At 46.3% G+C, this 27189-nt stretch overlaps 1 protein-coding gene across 7 annotated transcripts in view; it reads left to right on the top strand.

The window, feature by feature from the left end:
- Window positions 1-22488, top strand: part of ppp1r16a (protein phosphatase 1, regulatory subunit 16A) — a 128828-nt gene extending 106340 nt beyond the window's left edge. For all 7 annotated transcript variants that reach the window (XM_063044692.1, XM_063044693.1, XM_063044698.1 and 4 more), the window contains 3 exons: window positions 12620-12749; window positions 19401-19563; window positions 20456-22488. In XM_063044692.1, coding sequence (XP_062900762.1) covers window positions 12620-12749; window positions 19401-19563; window positions 20456-20836 — 674 coding nt within the window. In that variant the 3' untranslated portion in view covers window positions 20837-22488. The remainder of the gene's footprint in view (window positions 1-12619; window positions 12750-19400; window positions 19564-20455) is intronic.
- Window positions 22489-27189: the final 4701 nt, after the last annotated feature.

Here is a 27189-nt window from a genome sequence, read left to right as displayed (position 1 = left end):
TGGCCACCCCTGATCTAGATGATAGTGTGGTTAACTGGGCCAGCAAATTTACAATGACACCAAGATTGGGGGTGTAGTGGACAGTGAGGAAGGCTATCATGGCTTGCAGCAAGATCTGGACCAGATGGAAAAATGGGCTGAAAAAAGGCAGATGGAATTTAATGCAGACAAGTGCAAGGTGTTACACTTTGGTAGGACCAGCCAGGGTTGGTCTTACACAGTGTGTGGTAGAGCACTGAGGAGTGCGGTCGAACAAGGGGATTTGAGAATACAGGTCCATAGTTCCTCGAAAGTGGTGTCATATGTAGGCAGGGTCATAAAGAAAGCTTTTAGCACATTGACCTTCATAAATCAATGTACAACTGTTGGGATGTTATTGCTGTCTGTGGCGATGAATTCCACAGATTCACCACCCTCTGCCTAAAGAAATTCCTCATCAGTGTTACAAATGGATGTCCCTCAACGGAGGGTTATGCCCTCTGATCCTAGGCTTGCCATCTATAGGAAACGTCCTCTCCACATCCGCTATCTATGCTTTTTAATATTCAATAGGTTTCAATGAGATCCCCTGTCGTTCTTCTAAACTCCAGCTCCCTAAGCCATCAAATTAGGCATCCGTTAGTCTTGAGAGACCCTGGATCTGCACCTGGAAAGTCTTCTCTCTCCAGGGCGCAGGCCTGGGCAAGGTTGTATGGAAGACCAGCAGTTGCCTATGCTGCAAGTCTCCCCTCTCCACGACACCAATGTTGTCCAAGGGAAGGGCATTAGGACCCATACAGCTTGGCACTAGTGTCATCACAGAGCAATGTGTGATTAAGTGCCTTGCTGAAGGACACAACATGTTCCCTCGGCTGGGGCTCGAACTCACGACCAAGTCGCTAGTCCAATGCCGTAACCCCTTGGTCACGTGCCCAGAAGCCATCAAAACCCCCTCATAAATTAACTTTTTCATTCCTGGGATCGTTCTCTTGAACCACCTCTGGATCTTCTCCAATACCAGCACATCTTTTCTTAGCTCAGGAGCCCAAAACTGCTCACAATATTCCAAGTGCAGTCTAATCAATGCCTTATAAAGCCTCAGCATTATATTCTTGCTCTGAAAATGATTGCTAACATTCCATTTGCCTTCCTTACCACCAATTCAACCTGCAAGATAACCTTTAGGAAATCCTACACAAGGACTCCCAATTCCCTTTGCAGCTCAGATTTTGAATTTTCTCCCCATTTAGAAAAATGTCCACACCTTTACTCCTTCTACCAAAGTGCATGACTTTGCACTTTCCTGTACTGTATTCCATTTGCCATTTCTTTGTCCGTTCTCCTTATCTATGTAAGTCTTTCTGTAACCTCTCTGCTTCCTCAATACGACCTGCCTCTCCACCTATCTTTGTTTCACCCACAAACTTGGCCACAAAGCCATCAATTCCTTCATCCAAACTATTGACATGTAACATGAAGAGACACCAGCAGCCAACCAGAAATGCTGCCTTTACTCACCAGTCAGCTGTGCTAGTACCTTTCCTGTAATACCATGAGCTTTATCCTGTTAAGTAGCCTCATGTGCAGCACCTTGTCAAAGGCCGTTTGAAAATCCAAATATACAAAATCCACCAATTCTCCTTCATCTATCCTGCCTGTTATTTTCACTAAGGATTCTAAAAAAATTCGTCAGGCAAGATTTCCCTTTGAAAAAACCTCATCCTTAATAACGGACTCCAACATCTTTCAAACTACTGATGTCAGGCTAACTGGCCTATAATTTCCCTTCTTCTGCCTCTCTCCCTTCTAACAGAGTGGAGTGACATTTGCAATTTTCCTGTCCTCCACAACCATTTCAGAATCTAGTGATTCTTAAAAGATCATTACTAATGCCTCCACAATTTCCATCGCTGCCTGTAAGGAGTTTGTACATTCTCCCCGTGACCGTGTGGGTTTCCTCCGGGTGCTCCAGTTTCCTGCCGCAGTCCAAGGACGTACTGATTGGTAGGTTAATTGGTCATTGTAAGTTGTTGATTAAGACTTTGATTAAATCAGGGATTGCTGTGCGGCGTGGCTCAAAGCGCCAGAAAGGCCTATTCCACACGGTATCGCAATAAAAATAAATAAATGAATGTCTTCAGCTGCCTCTTTCAGAACTCTGAGATGTGATCCATCCGGCCCAGGTGACTTGGCTACCTTCAGACTTCTCAGCTTCCTTCTCCCTTGTAATAGCAACTACACTCACTTCTGCCCTCTGACATGCTCATACTTCTGTCTTCCACGGTGAACTCTGATGCAAAATCTGAGCTCGGAGATGTTATCCAAATGCTGGGATTCATACATTGGACTCTGGTTCATATTACCCTCTTTCAGTTCTACGTCTTTATCGTGTTCTCGCCATTCTTTCTTCTTGCCGATTGGTGGGCTGGGGTTTGGGTAATTTGTTAGTTTTTGTGCGAGGGAGGAGGTGGGGTGTTGAGGTTTGTGAGTTTTTCTTTCTTTTTCTTTTCGTGTGGGGTGGGGGGGTTGATGTCTTTCTTTCAACAACTTCTATGCATTTTCTGTATTTTATGGCAAGCTGGAGAAAACAAATCTCAGAGTTGTATTCTGCATACTTACTTTAATAATAAAATGAACCTTTGAACCTTTGAAATACTTAACTTTGTTCGCCACTTCTTTGTCCCATTACTACCTCTCCAGCAGTCCGATACCCACTCTTGTCTCTCTTTCACTCTTCATATATCTGAAAAGACTTCTGGTATCCACATTTATATTACTGGCTAGCTCATCTTTTCTCTCTTTATGGCTCTTTTAGTTGCCTTCCATTGGTTTTTAAGTTTCCGAATTCTCTACCTTCCCACTAATTTATTATTAGTGGGACAATCTTGCACTCAGTGTCAGTCAGACCAAAGAGTGGATTGAAGACTTTAGGAAGGGTAAGATGAGTGAACAATAACCAATTCTCACAGGGGGATCAGAAGTGGAGAGAGTGAGCAGTTTCAAGTTCCTGGGTGTCAAGATCTCTGAGGATCTAACCTGGTTCCAACATATCGATGCAGTTATAAAGAAGACAATATTTTATTAGAAGTTTCAAGAGATTTGGTTTGTTAACTAAAATACTTGAAAACTTCTATAGATGTACCATGGAGAGCATTCTGACAGGCTGCATCACTGGTACGGGCAGAGGGGGGCACTACTGCACAGGACCGAAAGAAGCTACAAAAAGTTGTAAAATTAGTCAGCTCCATCTGGGGTACTAGCCTTTGTGGTATCCAAGACATCTTGGATACAAAGACAGGGAAGCGTGGAGGTCTGCGTGCTAGGTTAAGGCTAAATCCACACTGGCCAGCGCTACCCAGCATCTTCCTCGCCAATGTTCGGTCTCTGACGAACAAGCTGGACGAACTAAGGACTTGGACCCTCACACAAAGAAGGCTTTATGGATTGCAACGTCATGTTTTTTACGGAGCGTGGCTAAACAGTGATGTCCCAAACAACGCGGTGGAACCGGAAGGGCGCACGGTCTTCAGGGCTGACAGAGCTGCAACAGCGACAGGTAAAAGTAGGGGAGGTGGTTTATACATCTACGTGAATCGATCATGGTGTACTGACTCTACCATTGCTGACACTTATTGCTCTGCTGATCTGGAATACCTGATTATTAAGTGCAGACCTTTTTATCGACCTCGAGAGTTTACATGCATCATTGCTGTCGTAGTTTATATACCACCAGATGCTAATGCTAAAGTAGCCATGAAAGACCTCAGTGTTGCTGTTAGCAAGCTGCAGACATTGCATCCAGACGGAGCCTTTATTGTCACTGGGGACTTTAATCATTGTAACCTACGAACCGTGCTTCCAAGATTTACCAAAATGTATCATGCACCACCAGAGGTAATAAAAGCTTAGATCATGTCTACACAAATGTCGCTGACGCTTACAAAGCCACTACCCTCCCCCACCTGGGACAGTCTGACCATCTTTCACTGTTTCTGCTTCCCAAGTATAGCACGGTCATTAGATGTGTGAAACCCCACAATGAAGACTATTAACATCTGGCTGGAGGGTGCTGACTCTGCTCTTCCAGCACAGACTGGAGCGCGCATGCTGTCCAGGCCACCACAGACTCTCAGATTAACATTGATTTATATACCAACTCTGTCCTTGAGCACATCAACAAGTGTGTAGATAGAGTGAAATCACAAAAACAAATAAAAGTTTTCCCCAATCAGAAACCATGGATGAACAGAGAAGTTCGCCTCCTGCTCAAAGCCAGAGATTCAGCCTTCAGGTCTGGAGACCGGGAGGCTTACAGCTCAGCCAGGGTCAACCTGAGGAGGGGAATCTCTCAGGCTAAACGCATATACAAACAGAGAATCGAGGAGCATTTCAACTCCTCGGAACCCTGGTGCATGTGACCTGAAATACAGGTCATTACAGACTTCAAACCACCAAGTACTGTGCCCCCTTCCAGCTCTGCTTCCCTCCCTAATCAGCTCAATTACTTCTATGCTCGCTTTGACCGAGGGAACAAGGAGGTCACCCTCAAAGCGGATCTCCCACCTGGTGAACTGCCTCTCTCACTTTCCACCTCCAACATTTGCGCCACCCTGAGCAGGGTGAATGTACGGAAGGCAGCTGGTCCATATGGAATACCTGGCCGTGTGCTCAGAGTCTGTGCAGGGCAGTTGGCCGGGGTCTTAACGGACATTTTTAATCTGTCCCTGGCCTAGGCAGTTGTCCCCACAAGCTTAAAGATCGCCACCATCGTGCCAGTGACGAAGCATTCCACTGCCATGGGCCTGAATGACTTCCGCCCAATTGCACTCACCCCCATCATTGCAAAGTGCTGTGAGAGACTGGTTCTATCACACCTGAAATCCTGTCTGCCCACTACCCTGGACCCCCATCAATTTGCCGATCACACCAACAGGTCAACAGAGGACGCCATCTCCATGGCACTTCACTCTGCCCTGACCCACCTGGACAGCCAGAATACTGTTCATTGACTTTAGCTCGGCATTCAATACTGTGATCCCCTCCAAGCTGATCGCCAAACTTCGCCAGCTTGGTATCAGCTCATCCCTCTGCAAATGGACCTTGGACTTTCTGACTAACAGACCCCAATCAGTTAAGTTAGACAACCTCTCCTCCTCCACTCTCACCCTGAACACCGGCGTGTCTCAAGGCTGTGTGCTGAGCCCTCTTCTGTACTCCCTTTTCACCTATGACTGCGTTACTGTACATGGTTCTAACTCCATAATCAAGTTCGCAGACGACACCACGGTGGTTGGCCTGATCAGAGGGGATGATGAGACGGTCTACAGGGACGAGGTCCCGCACCTGGCCGCGTGGTGTGCCGATAACAACCTGGCCCTTAACACCCAGAAGACCAAGGAGATCATTGTCGACTTCAGGCATGTCAGGAGCAACACTCACATCCCCATCTACATCAACGGAACTGTAGTGCAGTGTGTATCAAGCTTCAAATTCCTTGGTGTTCACATTTCCGAGGATCTCACCTGGTCCCTGAACTCCTCCATCCTGATCAAAAAGGTGCAACAGCGCCTTTATTTCCTGCGGAGCATCAAGAAAGCTCACCTCTGTCCCAGGATACTGACAGACTTTTACCGCTGTACCATTGAGAGCATACTCACCAACTGCATCTCAGTGTGGTATGGCAATTGTCCCGTATCGGACCGCAAAGCACTCCAGCATGTGGTGAAAACTTCCCAGCAGATTATCAGCACCCAATTGCCCACCGTTGAGAACATTAAACACCAGTCATTGAAAGTGGGCATGCAGGTACAGCAGGCGGTGAAAAAGGCGAATGGTATGTTGGCATTCATAGCGAGAGGATTCGAGTACAGGAGCAGGGAGGTACTACTGCATTTGTACAAGGCCTTGGTGAGACCACACCTGGAGTATTGTGTGCAGTTTTGGTCCCCTAATCTGAGGAAAGACATCCTTGCCTTAGAGGGAGTACAAAGAAGGTTCACCAGATTGATTCCTGGGATGGCAGGACTTTCATATGAAGAAAGACTGGATGAACTGGGCTTGTACTCGTTGGAATTTAGAAGATTGAGGGGGGATCTGATTGAAACATATAAGATCCTAAAGGGATTGGACAGGCTAGATGCAGGAAGATTGTTCCCGATGTTGGGGAAGTCCAGAACGAGGGGCCACAGTTTGAGGATAGAGGGGAAGCCTTTTAGGACCGAGATTAGGAAAAACTTCTTCACACAGAGAGTGGTGAATCTGTGGAATTCTCTGCCACAGGAAACAGTTGAGGCCAGTTCATTGGCTATATTTAAGAGGGAGTTAGATATGGCCCTTGTGGCTACGGGGGTCAGGGGGTATGGAGGGAAGGCTGGGGCGGGGTTCTGAGTTGGATGATCAGCCATGATCATACTGAATGGTGGTGCAGGCTCGAAGGGCCGAATGGCCTACTCCTGCACCTATTTTCTATGTTTCTATGTTTCTATTACCATAAACGCTGCCTGGGCAGGGCGAAAAGCATTATCAAGGATGCATCTCACCCTAAACATGGACTTTTTGCTCTCCTCCCTTCTGGTAGGCACTACAGGAGCCTCCACTCCTGCACCAGCAGGCTCAGGAAGAGCTTCTTCCCTGAGGCTGTGACCCTGCTGAACCTCACATCACAGCGATAAGCAGTATTGCATCCGTATTGTACTGTCTCAGTACTTTTATATTTGTGTGCTGTAGCACCTACTTTTTATTCGCAGTTATTTGTAAATAACACTATTCTTTGCATTTCTGGTCAGATGCTAACTGCATTTCATTGACTTTGTATCTGTACTCGGCACAATGACAATAAAGTTTAATCTAATCCAATCTAATGTTCAAAGAGCGATGCCTAAGAAAGGCGATGTCTATTAAGGACCCCCTTCACCCAGGGCATGCCCTCTTCTCATTGTCACAGTCAGGAAGGAGGTACAGAAGCCTGAAGGCACACATTCAGCGATTCAGGAACAAACTTCCCCTCTGCCATAGAAACATAGAAAACATACAGCACAATACAGGCCCTTCAGCCCACAAAGCTGTGCCGAGCATGGCCCTACCTTAGAGCTACCTGGGCTTTACCCCTAGTCCTCTATTTTTCTAAGCTCCATGTAGCCATCCAGGAGTCTCTTAAAAGACGCTGTAGTTTCTGCCTCCACCAGCACCGCTGCCGGCAGCCCATTCCACACACTCACCACTCTCTGCGTAAAAAACTTACCCCTGACATCTCCTCTGTAACTACTTCCAAGCACCTTAAAACTATGCCCTCTCACGCTAGCCATTTCAGCCCTGGGAAAAGCCTCTGACTATTCACACGATCAATGCCTCTCATCATCTTATACACCTCTATCAGGTCACCTCTCATCCTCCGTCGCTCCGAGGAGAAAAGGCCCAGTTCACTCAACCTATTCTCATAAGGCATGCTCCCCAATCCAGGCAACGTCCTTGTAAATCTCCTGTGCACCCTTTCTACAGTTTCCACATCCTTCCTGTAGTGAAGCGATCAGAACTGAGCATGGTACTCAAAGTGGGGTCTGACCAGGGTCCTATATAGCTGTAACATTACCTCTCAGCTCTTAAACTCAATCCCACGGTTGATGAAGCCCAATGCATCAATCTGCCATACGTTTGTTAAATGGACATTGAACCCAGGAACATACCTCACTTTTTTACTATATATTAATTCTGTTTTTGCACCATTTTTAACCTATTCCATATACATATATATATACTTACTGTAACTGGTTTATTTATTCCTATATTATCATGCATTGCATTGCACTGCTGCTAAGTTAACGAATTTCACGACACATACTGGTGATAATAAACCAAATTCTGATTCTGTTTTGCGATATCATATGCCCTCTCTTTTGCTTTAATGCTGTCTTTGACTGCCCTTATCAGCCACAGTTGCCTCATCTTCCCTTTAAAGTAATTCTTCATCTTTGGGATGTTTCTATCCTGTGCTTTCCAAATTGTTCCTGGAAACTCCAGTCATTGCTGCTTTGCCGTCATCCCTGCTAGTATTTCCTTCTGGTCAACTTTGACCAGTTCCTCTCTCATTCCTCTGTAATTCCCTTTACTCCAGAGAAATACTGACACAAAAGACTGTAGCTTCTCCCTCTCACGCTGCAGGGTAAATTCTATCATATTATGATCACTGTCCCCTAAGGATTCCTTTACCTTGGAGTGAAGATGGGTTGTAGGATGTCCCTGGAAAAAGAATAACTAATAAGATACTCCTCGGAAGAATAAATCGAATGGCGCTCCTGCACATTCAATGTTAAAGCCTGATACTAGTTCTCATTCTTCCTCTGTGAGATCAATTGGACCTCAGCTGGTTTCTGCTGATGTGGAAATACATGATATTATGGCTAGTGGTCATCATGGGATAATGATTCAGATGGATTTTTGTCTTAAGTTAAATGTAGGTAAGGTGAATCCTCCTGTAAAAATAATTAATGATAAGAGAATAATGCAAGGGGAAGCTCTTATGAGATGGTCTGTGCTACTGCATGTGAGGTAAGCTCCCTGATCAAATCTGGCTCATTACACAATGTCCAATCCAAAATTGCCATTGCTCTGGTAGGCTCAACCATAAGCTACCATCTCACAGGTATTCTAACAACCCCCTCTCTTGGGATCCTGTACCAACCTGATTTTTCCAATCCAGCTGCATTTTGAAATCCCTGTGATTATTTCAGCATTGCCCTTTTTACATGCACTTTCTTTCTCTGTAATTTGTAGCCCACATCCTGGCTACAGTTTGGAGGCCTGTATATAACTTGCATTAGTGTCTTTTTACCCTTGCAGTTTCTTAACTCTACCCCCAAGGATTCTACATCTTCCGATCCCATGTCACCTCTTCCTAAGGATTTGATTGAATTTTTCACCCCCACCCCTCACTCTACTTGCCTGTCCTTTCTATACAATGTGGGTCCTCGGATGTTAAACTCCCAGCTATGATCTTCTTTCAGCCACAACTGTGATGCCCACAACATCATACCTGTCAACTGCACTACAAAATCATCTACTTTATTCTGTATATTGCATGGATACAAATATAACACTGCCAGTCCTGTATTCATCACTCTTTTCAATTTTGTCCCCGTTATACTTTAACTGATCCTACTGACTGCAATTTTCCCCTATCCTCTGGCTATCCTTCCTCACAGTCTCACTATTCTGCCTAGTCCCATCAAAGCACACCCTCTGTACCTCACCCATGCTGGACATTACAGCACAGTACAGCTCCTACAGCCCACCATCTTGTGCCAACCTTTTAACCTGCTCCGTTTAATCTAACCATTCCTTCCCACATAACCCTTCAGTCTTCTCCCATCCGCGTGCTTAAGTGTTTCTTAAATAATGTATCTGCCTGTACCACCGCCCTCTGGCAGGGCATGCCACACACACACCACTCTCTGTGTAAAGAACTCAACTCTGACACCCCCCTATACTTTCTTTCAATCACCTTAAAATGGTGCCCCCTTGTATTAGCCATTTCTGCCCTTGCTTTGGAAAAAGTCTCTGTCTGTCCAGTCGATCTGTGCCTCTTATCATCTTGTACACCTCTATCAAGTCATCTCTCATCCTCCTTCTCTTCAAAGAGAAAAGCCCTAACCTTGTAAGATACGCTCTTTAATCCAGCCAGCGTCCTGGCAAATCTCCTCTGCACTCCCTCTAAAGCTTCTACATCCTTCCTACAGGAGGGCACGAGAACTGAACACAGTATTCCAAGTTTGGCCTCCCTCCTGTAAACTGCCTACCCATCCAAGTTTTTCCATGACCAGGTTATCTGCTGCCCAGCAATTGCAGTCGTAGCCCCAGTCAGGCTGTACACTCAGAATCAGGTTTAATATCACTGGAGTATGTTGTGAAATTTGTTGTTTTGCGGCAGCAGAGATACAATACATAATGAAAACTACAAATTACAGTAAGTATATATACAATTCGCCTACCGACGCAACTGATCGACAGATGACGCAATAGCCACTGCTCTACACACCGTCCTTACACACCTGCAGAAGAAGAATGCTTATGTGAGAATGCTGTTCTTGGACTACAATTCAGCATTCAACACCATAATTCCCTCCAGGCTCGACAAGAAGCTCAGAGACATTGGCTTTCACCCTGCCCTGGACTTCCTGTCAGATTGCTGTCGGGTGGTAAGAGTGGGCCCCGTCACTTCTGCCCCTCTGACCCTCAACACAGGTGCCCCACAGGGCTGTGTCCTAAGCCCCCTCCTTTACTCTCTGTACACCCATGACTGTGTCGCCACCACAGGTCCAATCTGCAAATTAAATTTGCTGACGACACTACGTTGATTGGCCTTATCTCAAATAATAACAAGGCAGCCTACAGAGAAGAAGTCATCACCCTGACACAGTGGTGTCAAGAAAACAACCTCTCCCTCAATGTCGCAAAAACAAAGGAGTTGGTTGTGGACTACAGAAGGAATGGAGACAGGCTAATCCCTATTGACATCAATGGATCTGGGGTTGAGAGGATGAATAGCTTTAAGTTCCTCAGCATCCACATCACCGAGAATCTCACTTGGTCAGTACATACTGGCTGTGTGGTGAAAAAAGCACAACAGCGCCTCTTTCTCCTCAGATGGTTGAGGAAGTTTGGTATGAGCCCCCAAGTCCTAAGAACTTTCTACAGGGGCACAATTGAGAGCATCCTGACTGGCTGCATCACTGCCTGGTATGAGATCTGTACTTCCCTCAATTGCAGGACTCTGCAGAAAGTGGCGTGCGCCCCTAGTACATCTGTAGATGTAAATTTCCCACCAATCAGGACATTTACATAGACGTGTGTCTAAAGGGCCTGAAGGATCATTGGGGACCTGAGTCACCCCAACCACAAACTGTTCCAGCTGCTTCCATCCGGGAAACGGTACCGCAGCATAAAAGCCAGGACCAACAGGCTCCGGGACAGCTTCTTCCACCAGGCCATCAGACTGATTCATTCACACTGATACAATTGTATTTCTCGGTTATATTGACTGTCCTGTTGTCACTATTCATTATAAACTACTATAAATTGGACATTGCACATTTAGACAGAGACGTAACTTAAAGATTTTTACTCCTCGTATATGAAGGATGTAATTAATAAAGTCAATTCAATTGAAAAGAAATTTAAATTAAATAAGTAATGCAAAAAGATAAGAGAAAAATAATGAGGTAGTGTTCATGGATTCAGCCTCCATTCACAAATCTGAAGCAGCTCCTGAATGGTTGAGTGTGTGTCTTCAGGCTCCTGTACCTCCTCTCTGATGGTAGCAATGAGAAGAGGGCATGTCCTGGGTGATGGGGGCCATCAATGATGGATGCCCCCTGTCTGAGGCATCACCTTTAGAAGATGTCCTCGAAGCTGGGGAGGCCAGTGCTCATGATGTGTTTACAACTTTCTGCAGATTTTTCTGACCCTGTGCAATAGCCCCTCCTTACCAGACCATGATACAACCAGTTAGAATTCTCTCCACGGTACATCTATAGAAATTTGTGAGAGTCTTTGATGACATAGAAAGTCTCCTCTCTTGCATCAAGTTTCTTGGTGTTTCAGCATAGCCCAGTCTCTGACCAGGTTGTCTGCTGCCCAGTGGTCATGGGCAATGGGCAGTTCCTGTGGTGGTGGCTGCATTCAGGTGGACAGCCCAACACTCCTGGCATCAGATTCAAGTTTAATTGTCGTTCAACTGTACACATGAATACATCCATCGAAAACAGCATTCCTCCAAGGCCAAGGTGCAAAACACATTACCAACAGCACACAGCACATATGGTTATGGTAGCAGAAAACATTCCTACTTACTGCCCGTTACACCTGATGGCATTTAGTGCGGCAATGTAGGTCTTCCATCTCTGTCTGTTCTTTGCCACCTTTCCAGAAACCGGTCTTGCACTTGGTCTTGGTGGTATTCAGGGCTTCCTTCATTGTGCCAGTAAATTCCTCTCAATTTTCACTCAGGAATACCACTACACACAGATGTAGGATTCTTCATTGCTGTTTCTATAACAGTTTTGTTTGACCAGTCAGGGTTGTTAGCCCTGAGCTGAAGCCCCAAAACCGGGGGACCGGTAAATCCCTCTTAGTCTGGCCTCTGCCTTTTCACCTGTTTGACATGGCTGAACCTACCAAGAGCCAAAGCATAGGCCTTGACTCCAGCCAACATAACTCTCCGGGTCACTGAGGCACACAAGCCTCCAAACCATGACAAGGTTGTGGTCCTGTTGGAGGAATAAACATACAGTCACAAAGAAATCTAGCCCGAGTCCCTATGTAGCCTGTAGACTGATGGTGAATGGGATGTTGTCCTGGTCCAACTTCAGCGGTCTCTCTGCCAGAGGAGACATTGTTCCCTGCACAGCATCCTCACTTCTGCCAATTTAACATGTTTACTTATCAGGAACAATCATTGCAGCTTCATACTCCCTCACCCTGCCTCGCACAGACAGCCACATTCGGGCTGGAGCAGACGGGGTTCAGAACAACATGGCAGTGGTCTCAACTGGGAGGGGATGCACGGGGGTTTGGTGGGGGGGGGAATGCGGGTTTGGTGAAGAGGGCCACAGTGTTTCCATCTCTCCTACCACTCCCCCTCCCCTAGACGTGTGTGGGGATGATGAGGTACGGGCCAAACTACTGGAGCTGAAACACAAACGAGACGCTGTCCTCCGCACTCACGACAAGCACAGGAGCGCCCTGCAGAGGCGGACGTCCAGCACTGGCAGCAGGGGGTGAGTGTGGGTGGGTCCGATTTCCCCATCAGGGCGGGGTGGGGGTTGTGGGTGGATCCAATCCCCAGGGTGGGGCGTGTGAGTGTCGGGGTTCAATCCCCAGGGTGGGGGAGAGTGTGTAGGGGTTCAATCCCCAGTATGAGGCAGTATGGGTAGGGGTTCAATCCCCAGGGTGGGCAGGGGTACTTCCTGAATGTGGGAGTCGTGCAGGTGGGGACTGATCCCTAGGTTGGGGGTGTTTGTGAGTGGTGACCAATCCCCAGGGTGGGGAGAGTGTGGGTAGCCTTTCCCTCCTAAATTGGGTGAATGTGGGTTGGGTTCTAATCTGCAGGGTGGGGACCAGTCCCCAGGGTGAGGAAAGTATGGGTGGGGGTAAGATGGGAGAGTATTGCTGGCATTATTTCTGCAGGGTGGGTGAGTGTGGGTGGGGACCAGTCCCCAGAATGGGGGAGTGTGGGTAGGGGTACTTCCCAATTTTGGCGGAGTGTGAGTGGGGGCCAATTCCCAGGGTGGGGGTACTGTCCTAGGGTGGGAGATTGGACTTGTTCCCCAGGGTGAGAGAGTGTGGGTGGATCCAATCCCCAGGGTAGGGGAGTGTGTGTAGGGTTCAATCCCCAGGGTAGGGGAGTGTGCATGCTGGGGTTCAATTCCCAGGGTGGGGGAGTGCGTGTAGGGGTTCAGTCCCTAGTGTTGGGGAGAGTGTGTAGGGGTTCAATCCCCAGGGTCGAGATGTGTGTGTAGGGGTTCAATCCCCAGGGTGGGGGATTGTGTGTAAGGGTTCACTCCCCAGGGTGGGGGAGAGTGTGTAGGGGTTCACTCCCCGGGTCGAGGTGTGTGTGTAGGGGTCAATCCCCAGGGTGGGACAGTAAGGGTAGGGGTTCAATCCCCAAGGGGGGCAGTGTGAGTAGGGGTACTTTCTGTGTGTGGGGGTAGTGCGGGTGGGGAACAATCCCTCGAGTGGGGGTAGTGCGGGTGGGGACCGATCTTGAGCGTCGGGGGATTGTGGCTGGGGAGCGATCTCCAGGGTGGTGGGGGATTGTTAGTGGTGACGAATCCCCAGAGTGGGGAGAGTGTGGGTAGCCATTCTCATCTCAGGTGGATGAATGTGGGTTGGGTTCTAATCTGCAGGGTGGGTCCAATCCCCAGGGTGGGGGAAGTATGGGTGGGGGTTACTTTCCTAGGATGGGAGAGTGTTGGTGGGGTTATTTCCACATGGTGGGGGAGTGTGAGTGGGGACCAATTCCCAGGGTGGGAGAATGGGCTTGTTCTCCAGGGTGAGGGAGTGTGGGTGGTTCCCATTCCCCTGGGTTACCTCCAGGTCGAATAAGTCCCTTTCATCACCACTCTCTGTCTTCTATGGGCAATTTGGTTCTGAATCCATATGGCCAACTCTTCTGGGTGTGACTAAAATGCATGTAGAAAACTCAAAATACTCAAAACAAGCCCCCACACAAAGCTATATCTTCTGTCCATATTTAGACCATGGTTTTCCAATTCCTCATAAATCCTATCCCTAAGAATCCTCTCCAGTATTTTCCCGACCACTGATGAGAGACTCACCAGTCTACAGTTTCCAGAATTGTCCCTTCTTGAATAATGAAACATTATCTACTTGCCAGTCGTCTGGGCTGGAGAGAACTTGAAGATATTGGTGAAGGCCCAAGCAATCTCATCTCTTACCTCTCTCAATAACTTGGAGTGTATCCCATCGGATCCTGGAGACATCAACCTCAATGTGATCTAAGAGGCTCAACACTACCTCCTGCTTTGTCTCAAATTGGCCCACCACATCCTATTCCTTGAAGAATGCTGATGTAAAGTACTCATTAAAGACCTCACCCACATCCTCCACCTCCAAGCACATATTCCCTCCTTTGTACTTAAGTGGTTTTTCCCCTCTCCCTAGTTATCCTCTTGCTCTCAAAGTTTCTATTGAATGCCTCAGGGTTCTCTCATGGCCCCTCCTGGGTTTCCTAATTTTCTTCTTGAGTTCATTCCTGACTTCTTTATAATCCTCAAGCACTTAGTTTGATACCAATTTCCCCAAGTTACATACATTTCCTTCCCCTTGATTAAATTTATCACTTTTCTCGACGGCTAAGTTTCTCTTACCTTGCCATCCTTATGAATGGATCATACCTGTCCTGTACTCTGTGCAGTTGATTATTAAACTCCCTCCACATGTCGGACGTGGGCATACCCAAAAACAGCTGTTTCCAAATAACTCTTCCTAGTTCTTGCTGAATGCTCTATGAATTTGCCCTGCTCCGATTTAATACTCTTGGCTCTTTATTCTGTGCTAACTTATAACTTAAGGATTTGTGATCGCTGTTTAACTCCCACTGAAAGGTCAGTCACCTGACCAGGCTCATTACCCGACATTAGTTCCCTTACATGGTTCATGTGACCCAACATTAGTGGTCAGAGTCAGAATGGTAATCTTGAGGCTCTAGCTCTTTGAGTTTTCAATAACAAACAAGTGGATGGCAGTCAGGAAAGGGAAAGGGGTTTGGGAGCCAGTGCAGAGCACCCTGTGTCCATCCCCCCCAACAACAGGTATGTCCTGTTCGGGGAGTGGAGGGGGATGACCTACCAGAGGAAAGTCACAGTGGTCGGTTCTCTGGCACTGAGTCTGCCTCTGTGACTCAGGAGGGAAGGATGTAGGAGAGGTACACTGTAGTGATAGGGGATTCATTAGTTAGGGTAACGGACAGGAGGTTCTGTCAGCGAGGATGAGATTCCCAGATGCCAGAGTCCGGCTATCTCAGATCGAGTCCTCAGCATTCTTAAGTGGGAGGATGAACAGCCAGAAGTTGTGGTCCATGTAGATACCAATGATGTGGGTAAGACAAGTGACGAGGTTCTGTATAGGAAGCTCGGAGTTAGGTGCTAAATTAAAGGGCAGGACCTCCAGGGTTGTGATTTCAGGATTGCTACCCGTGCCACGTTCCAGTGAAGCTAGAACTAGGAAGATTATACAGTTTAAAACGTAGCTAAGGACTTGGTATAGGAGGGAGGGCATAAGATTTTTGGATCTTTGGGCTTTCTTAAAAGGAAGGTGGGACCTGTACAGAAGAGACAGTTTGTACCTGAACTGGAAGGGGACTAATATGCTAGCGGGAAGGTTTGTTCTGCTGCATGGTGGGGTTTAAGCTAGAGTTTCAGGGGGATGGGAACCAGATCGCCAGAACAGTTGGTGGAGAGGTCGTGGAGGCAGATGTTGGTAAGACCTCAGACAAAGTTAGGAATCAAAAGATGTGACTAGTGTCCTGAGCTGCCTGTATTTCAATGCAAGAAGCGTTGTAGGAAAGGCGAATGATAGTGCTGAAGACGAGGTTCCTGGTTTACAAACAGAGGCAATGTGTAGTGAGGAGAGGCTGTTGATCGGGCAAAATTGCATCAACAGGGTGAGTCACAACGTAAAAGCGGACAAAACCGAAAAAGGTGAATACAGGACTGGAGGTGTTGAATCTGAATGCATGCAGTATATGGAATAAGGTAGATGAACTTGTAGCAGTGTTGCAGATTGGCAGGTATGATTTTGAAGGCATCATGGAATCATAGCTGAAAGAAGATTGTAGCTGGGAGTTTAGTGTCCAAGGATGCACATTACACCAAAAGGATAGGCAAGAAGGCAAGAGGGGGTGATGTTGCACTGTTGGTAAGAAATGAAATCAAATCATTAGAAAGAGGTGACATAGGGTCAGAAGATATTGAATCATTGTGGATAGAGCTAAGAAAGTGCAAGGGTAAAAAAACCCTGATGGGAGTTATACACAGACCCCCAAACAGTAGTAAGGATGTGGTCTACAAATTACAACAGGAGATAGAAAATGCATGTCAAAAGGGTAATGTTACCAGTCATGGGAGATTTCAATATGAATGTAGATTGGAAAAATCAGGTTGGTGCTGGATTACAGGAGGGGAATTTCTAGAGTGCCCATGAGATGCTTTTTAAAGCAGCTTGTGGTTGAACCCATGAGGGGATCAGCTATTCTGGTTTGGGTGTTGTGCAATGAATCAGAATTGATTAGAGAGTTTAAGGTAAAAGAACCTTTACGGGAAAGTGATTATAATATAATCAAATTCACCCTGAAATTTGAGAAGAGAAGCTGAAGTCAGCTGTATCAGTATTACAGTGGAGTAAAGGGAGTTACAGCGGTATGAGAGAGGAATTGGCCAGAAACAATTGAAAAAGAACGCAGGCGTAATGATGGCAGAGCAGTAATGGCTGGAATTTTTGGAAACAATTCGGAAGGCACAGGATATATACATCCCAAAAAGTTCGAAGTATTCTAAAGGAAAGATGACACAACCATGGCTAACAAGAGAAGCCAAAGCCAACATAAAAGCCAAAGAGGGGGCAATAATAGAACAAAAATGAATGGGAAGTTAGAGGATTGGGAAGCTTTTAAAAATTAACTGAAGGCAACTAAAAAAGTCACTAAGAAGGTAAAGGTGGAATCCAAAAATAAGCTAGCCTATAATATTAAAGAGGATACCAAAAGTTTCTTCAGATACGTGAAGTGTAAAAGAGAGGGAAGTGGATATCAGACCGCTGGAAAATGATGCTGGAGAGCTAGTAATGGGGGACAACGAAATGACAGACGAACTGAATAAGTACTTTGCTTCCCATTTGCATCAGACTAACTTCGACCATGAAGTTAGTCTGATCTCAGTGGCTGGAGTCAGTTATTAAGGATGAGCTCTCAGGGTAATTAGAGGCACATGCTAAAATAAGCCATAGTTAGCATAGTTTCCTTAAGGGAAAATCTTGTCTGACAGATCTGTTGGAATTCTTTGATGAAACAAGCAGCATAGACAAAGGAGAATCGGTTGATGTTGTGTACTTGGATTTTCAGAAGACCTTTGACAAGGTGCCACACATGAGGCTGCTTCAGAAGCTATGAGGCCATAGTATTACAGGAAAGATTCTAGCATGTGGCTGATTGGCAGGAGGCAGAGTGGGAATAAAGGGAGCCTTTTCTGGTTGGCTGCTGATAACTAGTGGGGTTCCGCAGAGATCTGTGTTGGGACTGATTATTTTTACATTACACGTCACTGATTTGGATGATGGAATCGATCGCTTTGTTGCAAAGTTTGCAGACGATATCAAGATATGTGGAGGAACAGGTAGTTTTGAGGAAGTAGGAAGGCTACAAAAGGACAGACAGATTTGGAGAATGGGCGAAGAAATGGCAGATGGAATACAGTATTGGGGAGATATGGTCATGGGCTTTAGTAGAAGGAATGTATTTTCTAAATGAAAATAACAAATCTGAGGCGCAAAGGGACTTGGGATCCTTGTGTAGGATTCCTTAAAGGTTAATTTTCAGGTTGAGTCTGTGGTGAGGAGGGAAGTGCAAAGTTAACATTCATTTCAAGAGGACTAGAATATAAAAGCAAGGATTTAATGTTCACACTTTATAAAGTACTGGTGGGGCCCCACTTGGAGTATTGTGAACAGTTTTGGGCCCCTTATCATAGAAAGGTTGTGCTGAAACTGGAGAGGGATCAAAGGAGATTCACGAAAATGATTCCAGGTTCAATCAGCTTGTCATATGAAGAGTAATTGATGACTCTGGGCCTGTATTCACTGGAATTTAGAGTAGAGGGGTGTCCTTTTAAAACGGAGATTAGGAAGAATTTCTTTAGCTAGAGAGAGGTGAATCTGTGGAAATCTTCGCCACTGGCTGCTGTGGATGCCAAGTCTTTATGTATATTTTAAGCAGAAGTTAATAGATTCTTGATTGGTCAGGGAATGAAGGGATACAGGGTGAAGGCAAGAGAATAGGGCTGTGAGGAAAACTGGATCAACCATGATGAAATGGGGGAGCAGAGTCAATGGGTCAAATGGCTTAATTCTGCTCCTGTATCTTATGGTCTTATTGGAACCCCTTACCTCTCCTGTTGGTAACCCATCTACTGTCTAAATCTCTGTTCTAAAGGGACATCCTTCTATTCTGAGGCTGTGCTCACTGATCCTGGGCTCTCCTAATGTAGGAAACATCCTCTCCGTATCTACTCTATTTAGGCATTTCAATATTTGATAGGTTTCAATGAGATCCCCCCTCCCCCAACTCTTCTCTACTCTGGTGAGTACAGGCCCAGAGTTATCAAATGCTTCTCATCATTAACCCTTTCATTCCCTCAATCATTATCATGAGCTTCCTCTGGACCCTCTCCAATGCCAGCAAATCCTTTCTTAGATAAGGGGCTCAAAATTGTTCACAGTATTCCAGTTGTGGGCTTACCAATACCTTATAAAGCCTTAGCATTACATCTTTGCTTTTGTATTCTAGACCTCACAAAATGAATGCTAACACTGTCTTTGCCCTCCTCACTCCTGACTCAAACAATGGCCCCTTTCTTGGACACTGATTTAAGAAGCCCTCCCTAATGCACCTAACAAATTCCACCCCGTCTAAACCTCCTGCACTGAGGAGGTCATGGCTGATTCTGGGGATGCTGAAGTCACCCACTGCGACAACCCTAGTACTTTTACACCTTTACACTTTTACATTTCCCTCAATGTCCGAGTGACTTTTGATGGGTCTGATCAGAGTGATGGTGCCTTGCTTATTTGTTGAGGTCTGTGGTATTCTGGCAGTTTGTGCGTGTGACGATGGTGCCTCCTGCTCCCCCTTATAGGAAGGTGGTGCGTAAGGTGAGCGTGACAGAGAGGACCAACATGTACCGGCAGGAACACAGGGATGAGGCCATGGCCTGGCAGCAGGTCGGCAGCAAGGACACCGAGCCTGAGCCAGAGGACGAGGACGCACAGACCAACTCCGAGCTGAGGCTGTACTGCTCGGTGAGGACAGCCTTTCGCTCTCCCAGGGCTGGAGATTCAGGGTTAGCAGAAGGGGGAACCTGGCAGGGTTTCCTGGTCAGCGCTGGGGAGAGAGTCTGCGGATCCCGGGTAAAGGGACTATTATTAATTCAGAGTCAGAGGCCAGGGCCAAATAAGCTGCAGATTCAGAGTCAGATATCAGTGAGCTACTCATTCAGTGTAGAGGGAGGGTATTGAGTGTCGGGGTGGAGTGTGTGAAGTTATGGGTCAGGGTGGGGTTGTGAGTAGTTAATTCAGTGTCGGGGTGGGGTGTGTGAGTTATGGGTCAGGGTGGGGTTGTGAGTAGTTAATTCAGTGTCGGGGTGGGCTGTGTGAGTTATGGGTCAGGGTGGGGCTGAGAGTAGTTAATTCAGTGTCGGGGTGGGGCTGAGAGTAGTTAATTTAGTGTCAGGGTGGGGTTGTGAGTAGTTAATTCAGTGTCGGGGTGGGGTGTGTGAGTTAAGGGTCAGGGTGGGGCTGTGAGTAGTTAATTCAGTGTCGGGGTGGGGTGTGTGAGTTAAGGGTCAGGGTGGGGCTGTGAGTAGTTAATTCAGTGTCAGGGTGGGGTGTGTGATTTATGGGTCAGGGTGGGGCTGTGAGTAGTTAATTCAGTGTTGGGGTGGGGTGTGTGAGTTAAGGGTCAGGGTGGGGCTGAGAGTAGTTAATTCAGTGTCGGGGTGGGGTGTGTGAGTTAAGGGTCAGGGTGGGGTTGTGAGTAGTTAATTCAGTGTCGGGGTGGGGTGTGTGAGTTAAGGGTCAGGGTGGGGTTGTGAGTAGTTAATTCAGTGTCGGGGTGGGGCTGAGAGTAGTTAATTCAGTGTCGGGGTGGGCTGTGTGAGTTGTCGGGGGTGCTGACCATCTCTTCCCTCTGCAGGACTTGGTGCGACAGCCAGAGTGGGGTGAGGCTGCCGGGGTCCCGCCCCTGGTGAATGGTGCAGTGTTGCCAGAAGCTGCCGGATTGGAAACGGAACAGGGAGCGGAACCAGGGCCCAAGACTGGGCCAGCTCCGGGGGAGATGAGCAGGGACATTTCCCACCAAACCCTGGCTGACCTCAAACGGCAGCGGGCCGCCTCCAAGCTACAGCGGCAGGTTCCAGGGGAGGACGTGCCGGCCGGCGGGGGCAGCTCTGGCCCTGCACACTCCAGCTCCATCTACTTCACCAGCTCTAGTGGGGACCCCCCTCTCGTCAGGTTCACCGCCCCAGTGGAGGACGCACCCGAACCCAAGTCCCGGAGGTGCTGCCAGGTGATGTGAGGGTGTCCCCAGGGTGGGGGAAGTTATGACAGGTTGAGATCAGTCCATGTCCCCTCCCTCAGCAACGAGTTCCCACTCACTGATCCACAACCCCACACCTAAGATCCCCTCTTCACCCAGACAGGAACTGAACCCGCATCAGCGGCTAGTGTCCAGTTGCCCAGCTGAGCCCAAGTAATTATATTAAAGAGCAGTCAATGTCTGAGGGCGGAGGGGACCCTCTGGGTCTTCTGTAATCCTGGCGGAGCCCAGGATAGGGCAGTCTCCAATCGCTGCTGGTACCTGCGGCCTCTGTTGTAACACTGTGGCTGTGAAACAGGCCTTTCAAGCCCCAGGCCTCCCCCCACCCCCCACCCCCCCAGCTACTGATGCTCTCCGTCCCCCTCCTCCTACCACTGCTTGGGGTATGTCCTGTTCGAGCCCAGTACAGATGCTTTCTCAGACACACACTGAGGGAGGTGTCTCTCTCCTCAGTTCTCTCATCCACCTCTCCTGTCGTGACTGGTGATTCCTCAGTCCTTGATGCTACAGGTGGGGGGAGGTGGTTAGTGACACAGGGATCTCTCATACATGGAAACTCGCCGTTATCAGGCCATAACGCACAGGAGCAGAATGAGGCCATTCTATCATGCTTGATTTATTATCCCTCTCAACTCCATTCTCCTGCCCTCTTCTTGTAACTTTTGACACCCTGACTAATCAAGAACCTATTAACCTCTGCTTAAAAAATGCCCAATGACTTGCTGCCTGTGGCAATTAATTCCACAGATTCATTACCCTCTGGCTAAAGAAATTCTCCCTTATTTTTGTTCTAAATCGACACCCCTCTGTGTTCTCTTACCATAGACTCCCCACATTTGTTCTATCTTGGGCTTTCAATATTTGATAGTTACCAAGCCGCAATGACAGTGGGGTGGGGGCGAATTCAAATCCCACCAACCTGTGCGATCTCCAGGCCTGGCCCTCAGCTAGAGTACCACCATTGGTCGCTCCAGGCCCTGCTCCGGCTTCGGCAGGGGTTTCCGTATGGAGCAGTGTCAGGTACAGATCGTCCCCAGATTTTAGGCTGTTTGGGATCAGCACATCACTGATCTTTTGGAATTGGCCCATAACTTGCCTCGGGCAATTGGGGATGGGTCCGGGTCATTGTACTGTAAATGAGTATGGTGTCCAGCCCCTGTTAGGGGTTTATCAGCTGCAAACTGATTGTCCTCTGTCATCGAGGAGAGAGCATCAGGCTGCAGGCAGAGCTGATGTGAAGCACAAAGCAGAATCCGTGCAAATCAATTGTTGGTGGCCAGCATCGACTCAATGGGCTGAAGGGTCTGTTTCAGCACCACATCTCTGTGTCAGAGATACCGAGTGATTCCAGTGCTTTTCAACCTCAGAGTGACCTTCTGCACAAACTGCTGCGTAACCTCAAGCAGAGTAGTGACAGTACAATCCTTGTATCGGAGCAGTCTCTGCTTGGGGTAACTCTCTTCGCCGTGGTCAGTCAGTCCTGGAGGGGCGGTATGAGGAACAGGTTGGACAAATCAGAATGCCCGATCTTCCCACCCTGCCACAGATGCACTGTTTGATAGCAGATTGTATAAAATGTAAATATACAGTTTATTAAAATTTAAAATAACAAATTATGAATAAAATAGAGAAATTGCCTTGTGCGTCAATGAAGAATATAATTTAAAACCAGCACTGTTCCAGAACATAGGTGTAAACTGTTGGGGAGATGAGAGATTGTTGGGTGGGTTACAGAGGTCCAAGGTACTGAAGGCTATGGTCAGGTGCAGTGAAGAACTTTAAAAAGCAGGAAGTTTTCCAGTGGGAGTCTTTGATTGGAGTGCTGCACAGACTCTACAGAAATGTTTCCGCTCAGCTCCACTGAAGGGTTTTATAAACCCAGTTTCTATAAATGAGAATACTGTCTAACGGAACAGTCCTTGTGGGAGTGGCCGTCGTCGGAGTAGTCTGAGTCAGAGTATTAATTGGAGTAAGGGGAAATATGAGGCTATCAGGCAGGAACCTGGAAGCATAAATTGGCAACGGATGTTCTCAGGGAAATGTACGGCAGCAATGTGGTAAATGTTCAGGAGATATTTGCGTGGCGTTCTGCACAGGTACGTTCCAACGAGACAGGGAAAGGATGGTAGGGTACAGGAACCGTGGTGTACAAAGGCTGTTGAAAATCTAGTTAAGAAGAAAAGAAAAGCTTACAAAAGGTTGAAAAAACTACGTAATGATAGAGATCTAGACTATAAGGCTAACAGGAAGGAGTTTAAGAATGAAATTAGGAGAGGGCCATGAGAAAGCCTTGGCGGACAGGATGAAGGAAAACCCCAAGGCATTCTACAAGTATGTGAAAAGCAAGAGGATAAGACATGATAGAATATATATGTAAGCATCCGTTAGTCTCGTGAGACCATGGATTTGCACCTTGGAAGGTTTCCAGGGCACAGGCCTGAGCAAGGTTGTGTGGAAGACAGGCAGTTGCCTATGCTGCAAGTCTCCCCTCTCCATGACACCGATGTTGTCCAAGGGAAGGGTACTAGGGCCAATACAGCTTGGCACCGGTGTCGTCGCAGAGCAATGTGTGGTTAAGTGCCTTCCTCAAGGACACAATACAGTGCCTCAGCTGAGGCTCAAACTAGTGACCTTCAGATCACTAGGCTGACGCCTTAACCACTTGGCCACTCGCCAACACTTGATAGACTAGGACCAATCAAGTATGACAGTGGAAAAATGTGTATGGAACTGGAGGAGATGGCTGAGATACTTAATGAATACTTTGCTTCAGTATTCAGTACAGAAAAGGACCTTGGCGATTGTAGGGATGACTTACAGCGGACTGAAAAGCTTGAGCATGTAGACATTAAGAAAGAGGATGTGCTGCAGTTTTTGGAAAGCATCAAGTTGGATAAGTCTCAAGATATACCCCAGGCTACAGTGGGAGGTGAAGGAGGAGATTGCTGAGCCTCTGGTGATGATCTTTACATCATCAATGGGGACGGGGGAGGTTCCGGAGGATTGGAGGGTTGCAGTTGTTGTTCCATTATTCAAGAAAGCGAGTAGAGATAGCCCAGGAAATTATAGACCGGTGAGTCTTACTTCAGTGGTTGGTAAGTTGATGGAAAAGATCCTGAGAGGCACGATTTATGAACATTTGGAGAGGCATAATATGATTAGGAATAGTCAGCATGGCTTTGTCAAAGGCAGGTCGTGCCTTACAAGCCTGATTGAATTTTTTGAGGCTGCAACTAAACACATTGATGAAGGTAGAGCAGTAGATGTAGTGTATATGGATTTCAGCAAGGCATTTGATAAGATGCTCCATGCAAGGATTACTGAGAAAGTAAGGAGGCATGGGACCTAAGGGGACCTTGCTTTGTGGATCCAGAACTGGCTTGCCCACAGAATGCAAAGAGTGGTTGTATATGGGTCATATTCTGCATGGAGGTCGGTCACCAGTGGTGTGCCTCAGGGATCTGTTCTGGGACCCCTTCTCTTTGTGATTTTTATAAATGACCTGGATGAGGAAGTGGAGGGATGGGTTAGTAAATTTGCTAATGGCACAAAGGTTCGGGGTGTTGTAGATAGTGTGGAGGGCTGTCAGAGGTTACAATGGGACATTAATAGGATGCAAAACTGGGCTGAGAAGTGGCAGATGGAGTTCAACCCAGATAACTGTGAGGTGGTTCATTTTGGTAGGTGAAATATGATGGCAGAATATAGCATTAATGGTAAGACTGTTGGTAGTGTGGAGGATCAGTGGGATCTTGGGGTCCGAGTCCATAGGGCACTCAAAGCTGCTGTGCAGGTTGACTCTGTGGTTAAGAAGGCATTCATTGGCCTTCATCAACTGTGAGATTGAGTTTAAGAGCCGAGAGGTAATGTTACAGCTATATAGGACCCTGGTCAGACCCCACTTGGAGTACTGTGCTCACTTCTGGTGCAGAGGAGGTTACAAGGATGTTGCCTGGATTGGGGAGCATGCCTTATGAGAATAGGTTGAGTGAACTCAGCCTTTTCTCCTTGGACTGATAGAGAATAAGAGGTGACCTGATAGAGGTGTATAAGATGATGAGAGACATTCATCATGTTCATAGTCAGAGGCTTTTTCCCTGGGCTGAAATGGCTATCACGAGAGGGCACAGTTTTAAGGTGCTTGGACACAAAATACTCTGCAGATGCTGGGGTCAAAGCAACACTCACAACACACTGGAGGAACTCAGCAGGTCGGGCAGCATCCGTGGAAACGATCAGTCGACGTTTTGGGCCGGAACCCTTCGTCAGGACTGAAGAGGGAAGGGGCAGGGGCCCTATAAAGAAGGTGGGAGGAGGGTGGGAAGGAGAAGGCTGGTAGGTTCCAGGTGAAAAACCAGTAAGGGGAAAAGTAAAGGGGTGGGGGAGGGGAAGCAGGGAGGAGATGGGCAGGAAAGGTGAAGAAGGAATGGGGAAAACACAATGGGTAGTAGAAGGAGGTGGAACCACAAGGGAGATGATAGGCAGCTGGGAGAAGGGCAGAGTGTTTCATTAAGGTTTTGGCTCTACAGGACTTTGGCAAGAACAGGTGGAGGCAAGGTAAGTTCATTTCTTTTTTTTCTGAATTAACTTGAAAGAATGGGGGTGTGCCTCCAGAGCTAGTGTTCTGTTCTGGGTGTCAGTTGTGGGATTTCCTGAAGACCACCAGCCTCCCTGATGGCCACATCTGCACCAGGTGCATTGAGATGCAGCTTCTGCCAAATTTTAGAATGTATTACTGGGCAATTGATATTCGATACATTTCATTTTGGATTCATTATTCAGACATACATGACTGTCCTTTATGGGTGGATTTGGAGAAAAACTCGGTGAAGGGGTATTCTTTGGCCTCTTTACTGGGAGCTCCTCTTCCTTCTTTGCTTTCTAAGATTGGTAGTCGAGACCTCAATCCCATTATTAAACATACATTAAGAATTTGGTTTCGGTTTCGTAGATTTTTTGAGTTTAATAACTTTGTTCTTTATAGTAAAATCCATCTTAATTGTTTTTTTAAACCATCAATTTCTGATCAGACCTTTTTAATTTAGAAAATCAAAGTAATAATAACTTTTTTAGATTTGTTTATGGGGGACTGTTTAATGTCTTTCACTCAGTTAGTGGACAAATATGACTTATCTAATGCACACTTTTTTAGATATTTACGAGGAATTTTTTTACGTAGTTTACTTCCAAATTTTCCCTCTGCTTATCCACCCAATATGATAACTACTCTTTTTCAGGTTAAAGCATTTCAAAAAGGACTGATTGCTATAATTTATAAATGGTTATTGAATTTGCGAAAGCTATCTAATGATAAAATTAAAGCTGCGTGGGAATTGGAATTTTGAGAGTCACTTTCAGATATTCAATGGGATAAAATTTTTCATTTGGTAAATACCTCATCTATTTGTGCCTATCATTCCTTGATACAGTTCAAGGTAGTACATCAGGTACATATGTCAAAGGATAAATTAGCCCGTATTTTTCCCAATATTAATCTTATTTGTGACAGATGTAATATTGAGGTGGCTACTTTAACTCATAAGTTTTGGTCTTGTATCAAGATAGATCATTTTTGGAAAGATGTTAAAACTTTATCAAAAGTCTTTAATTTGGCCCTACAACCGAATTTATTTACAGCAATTTTTGGGATCATCCCACTGGAAGCAGGATATATTCCTGTTTCTACTCAACTGATAGATTTTACAACTTTATTGGCTAGGAGAGCCATTTTGCTTAAATGGAAGGACTCTAATCTGCCTACTGTTTTTTATTGGTTTTCCTCCATTATGTCCTGTCTAAGTTTAGAGAAAATAAGAAGTCGGACATTTGATACATCCTTTAAATTTGAAGAAACCTGCCGACCTTTTATTCAATATTCTCATATGGTTTGATTTATTGCTGTTCCAGTTACTTTCTCAAAACTTTGGATTTGATCGGAAAATTTCCCTTTTTTTCTTGCTTTACTCTCAGTATGGGCTGCCCAGTCCCCCCTTTTTTTTTGTTTATAGAGAATAGTGGGTTTTTTTATATAAAAATTATAAAAGTTTCTATCTTTTTTTCTTTTTATAAAATGGTAAGAGAATTGATTATCTATTTTTTATTATATACTGTTAGATTAATACGATGTATGATGTTGATAAAGTTTACTTTACCTTTTATATGTGTTGTTATCGATATGGATATCTGAGATAATCCTCCTTTTGTTTGTATATATGTACTTTTTTTAAACTAATAAAAAGATTGATAAAGAAGGAGATGCAGCTCCTTAGAGAGCGTGTTAAGGAACTGGAGCTGCAGCTCAATGAGCTTTGGCTTGTTAGAGGAAGTGGACA

This window comes from Mobula hypostoma, chromosome 3 (assembly GCF_963921235.1).
Source record: "Mobula hypostoma chromosome 3, sMobHyp1.1, whole genome shotgun sequence".
NCBI lineage: Eukaryota > Metazoa > Chordata > Chondrichthyes > Myliobatiformes > Myliobatidae > Mobula > Mobula hypostoma.
Note: the sequence above shows the minus strand (reverse complement) of the source record. Positions and strands in the feature narration are given on the sequence as shown.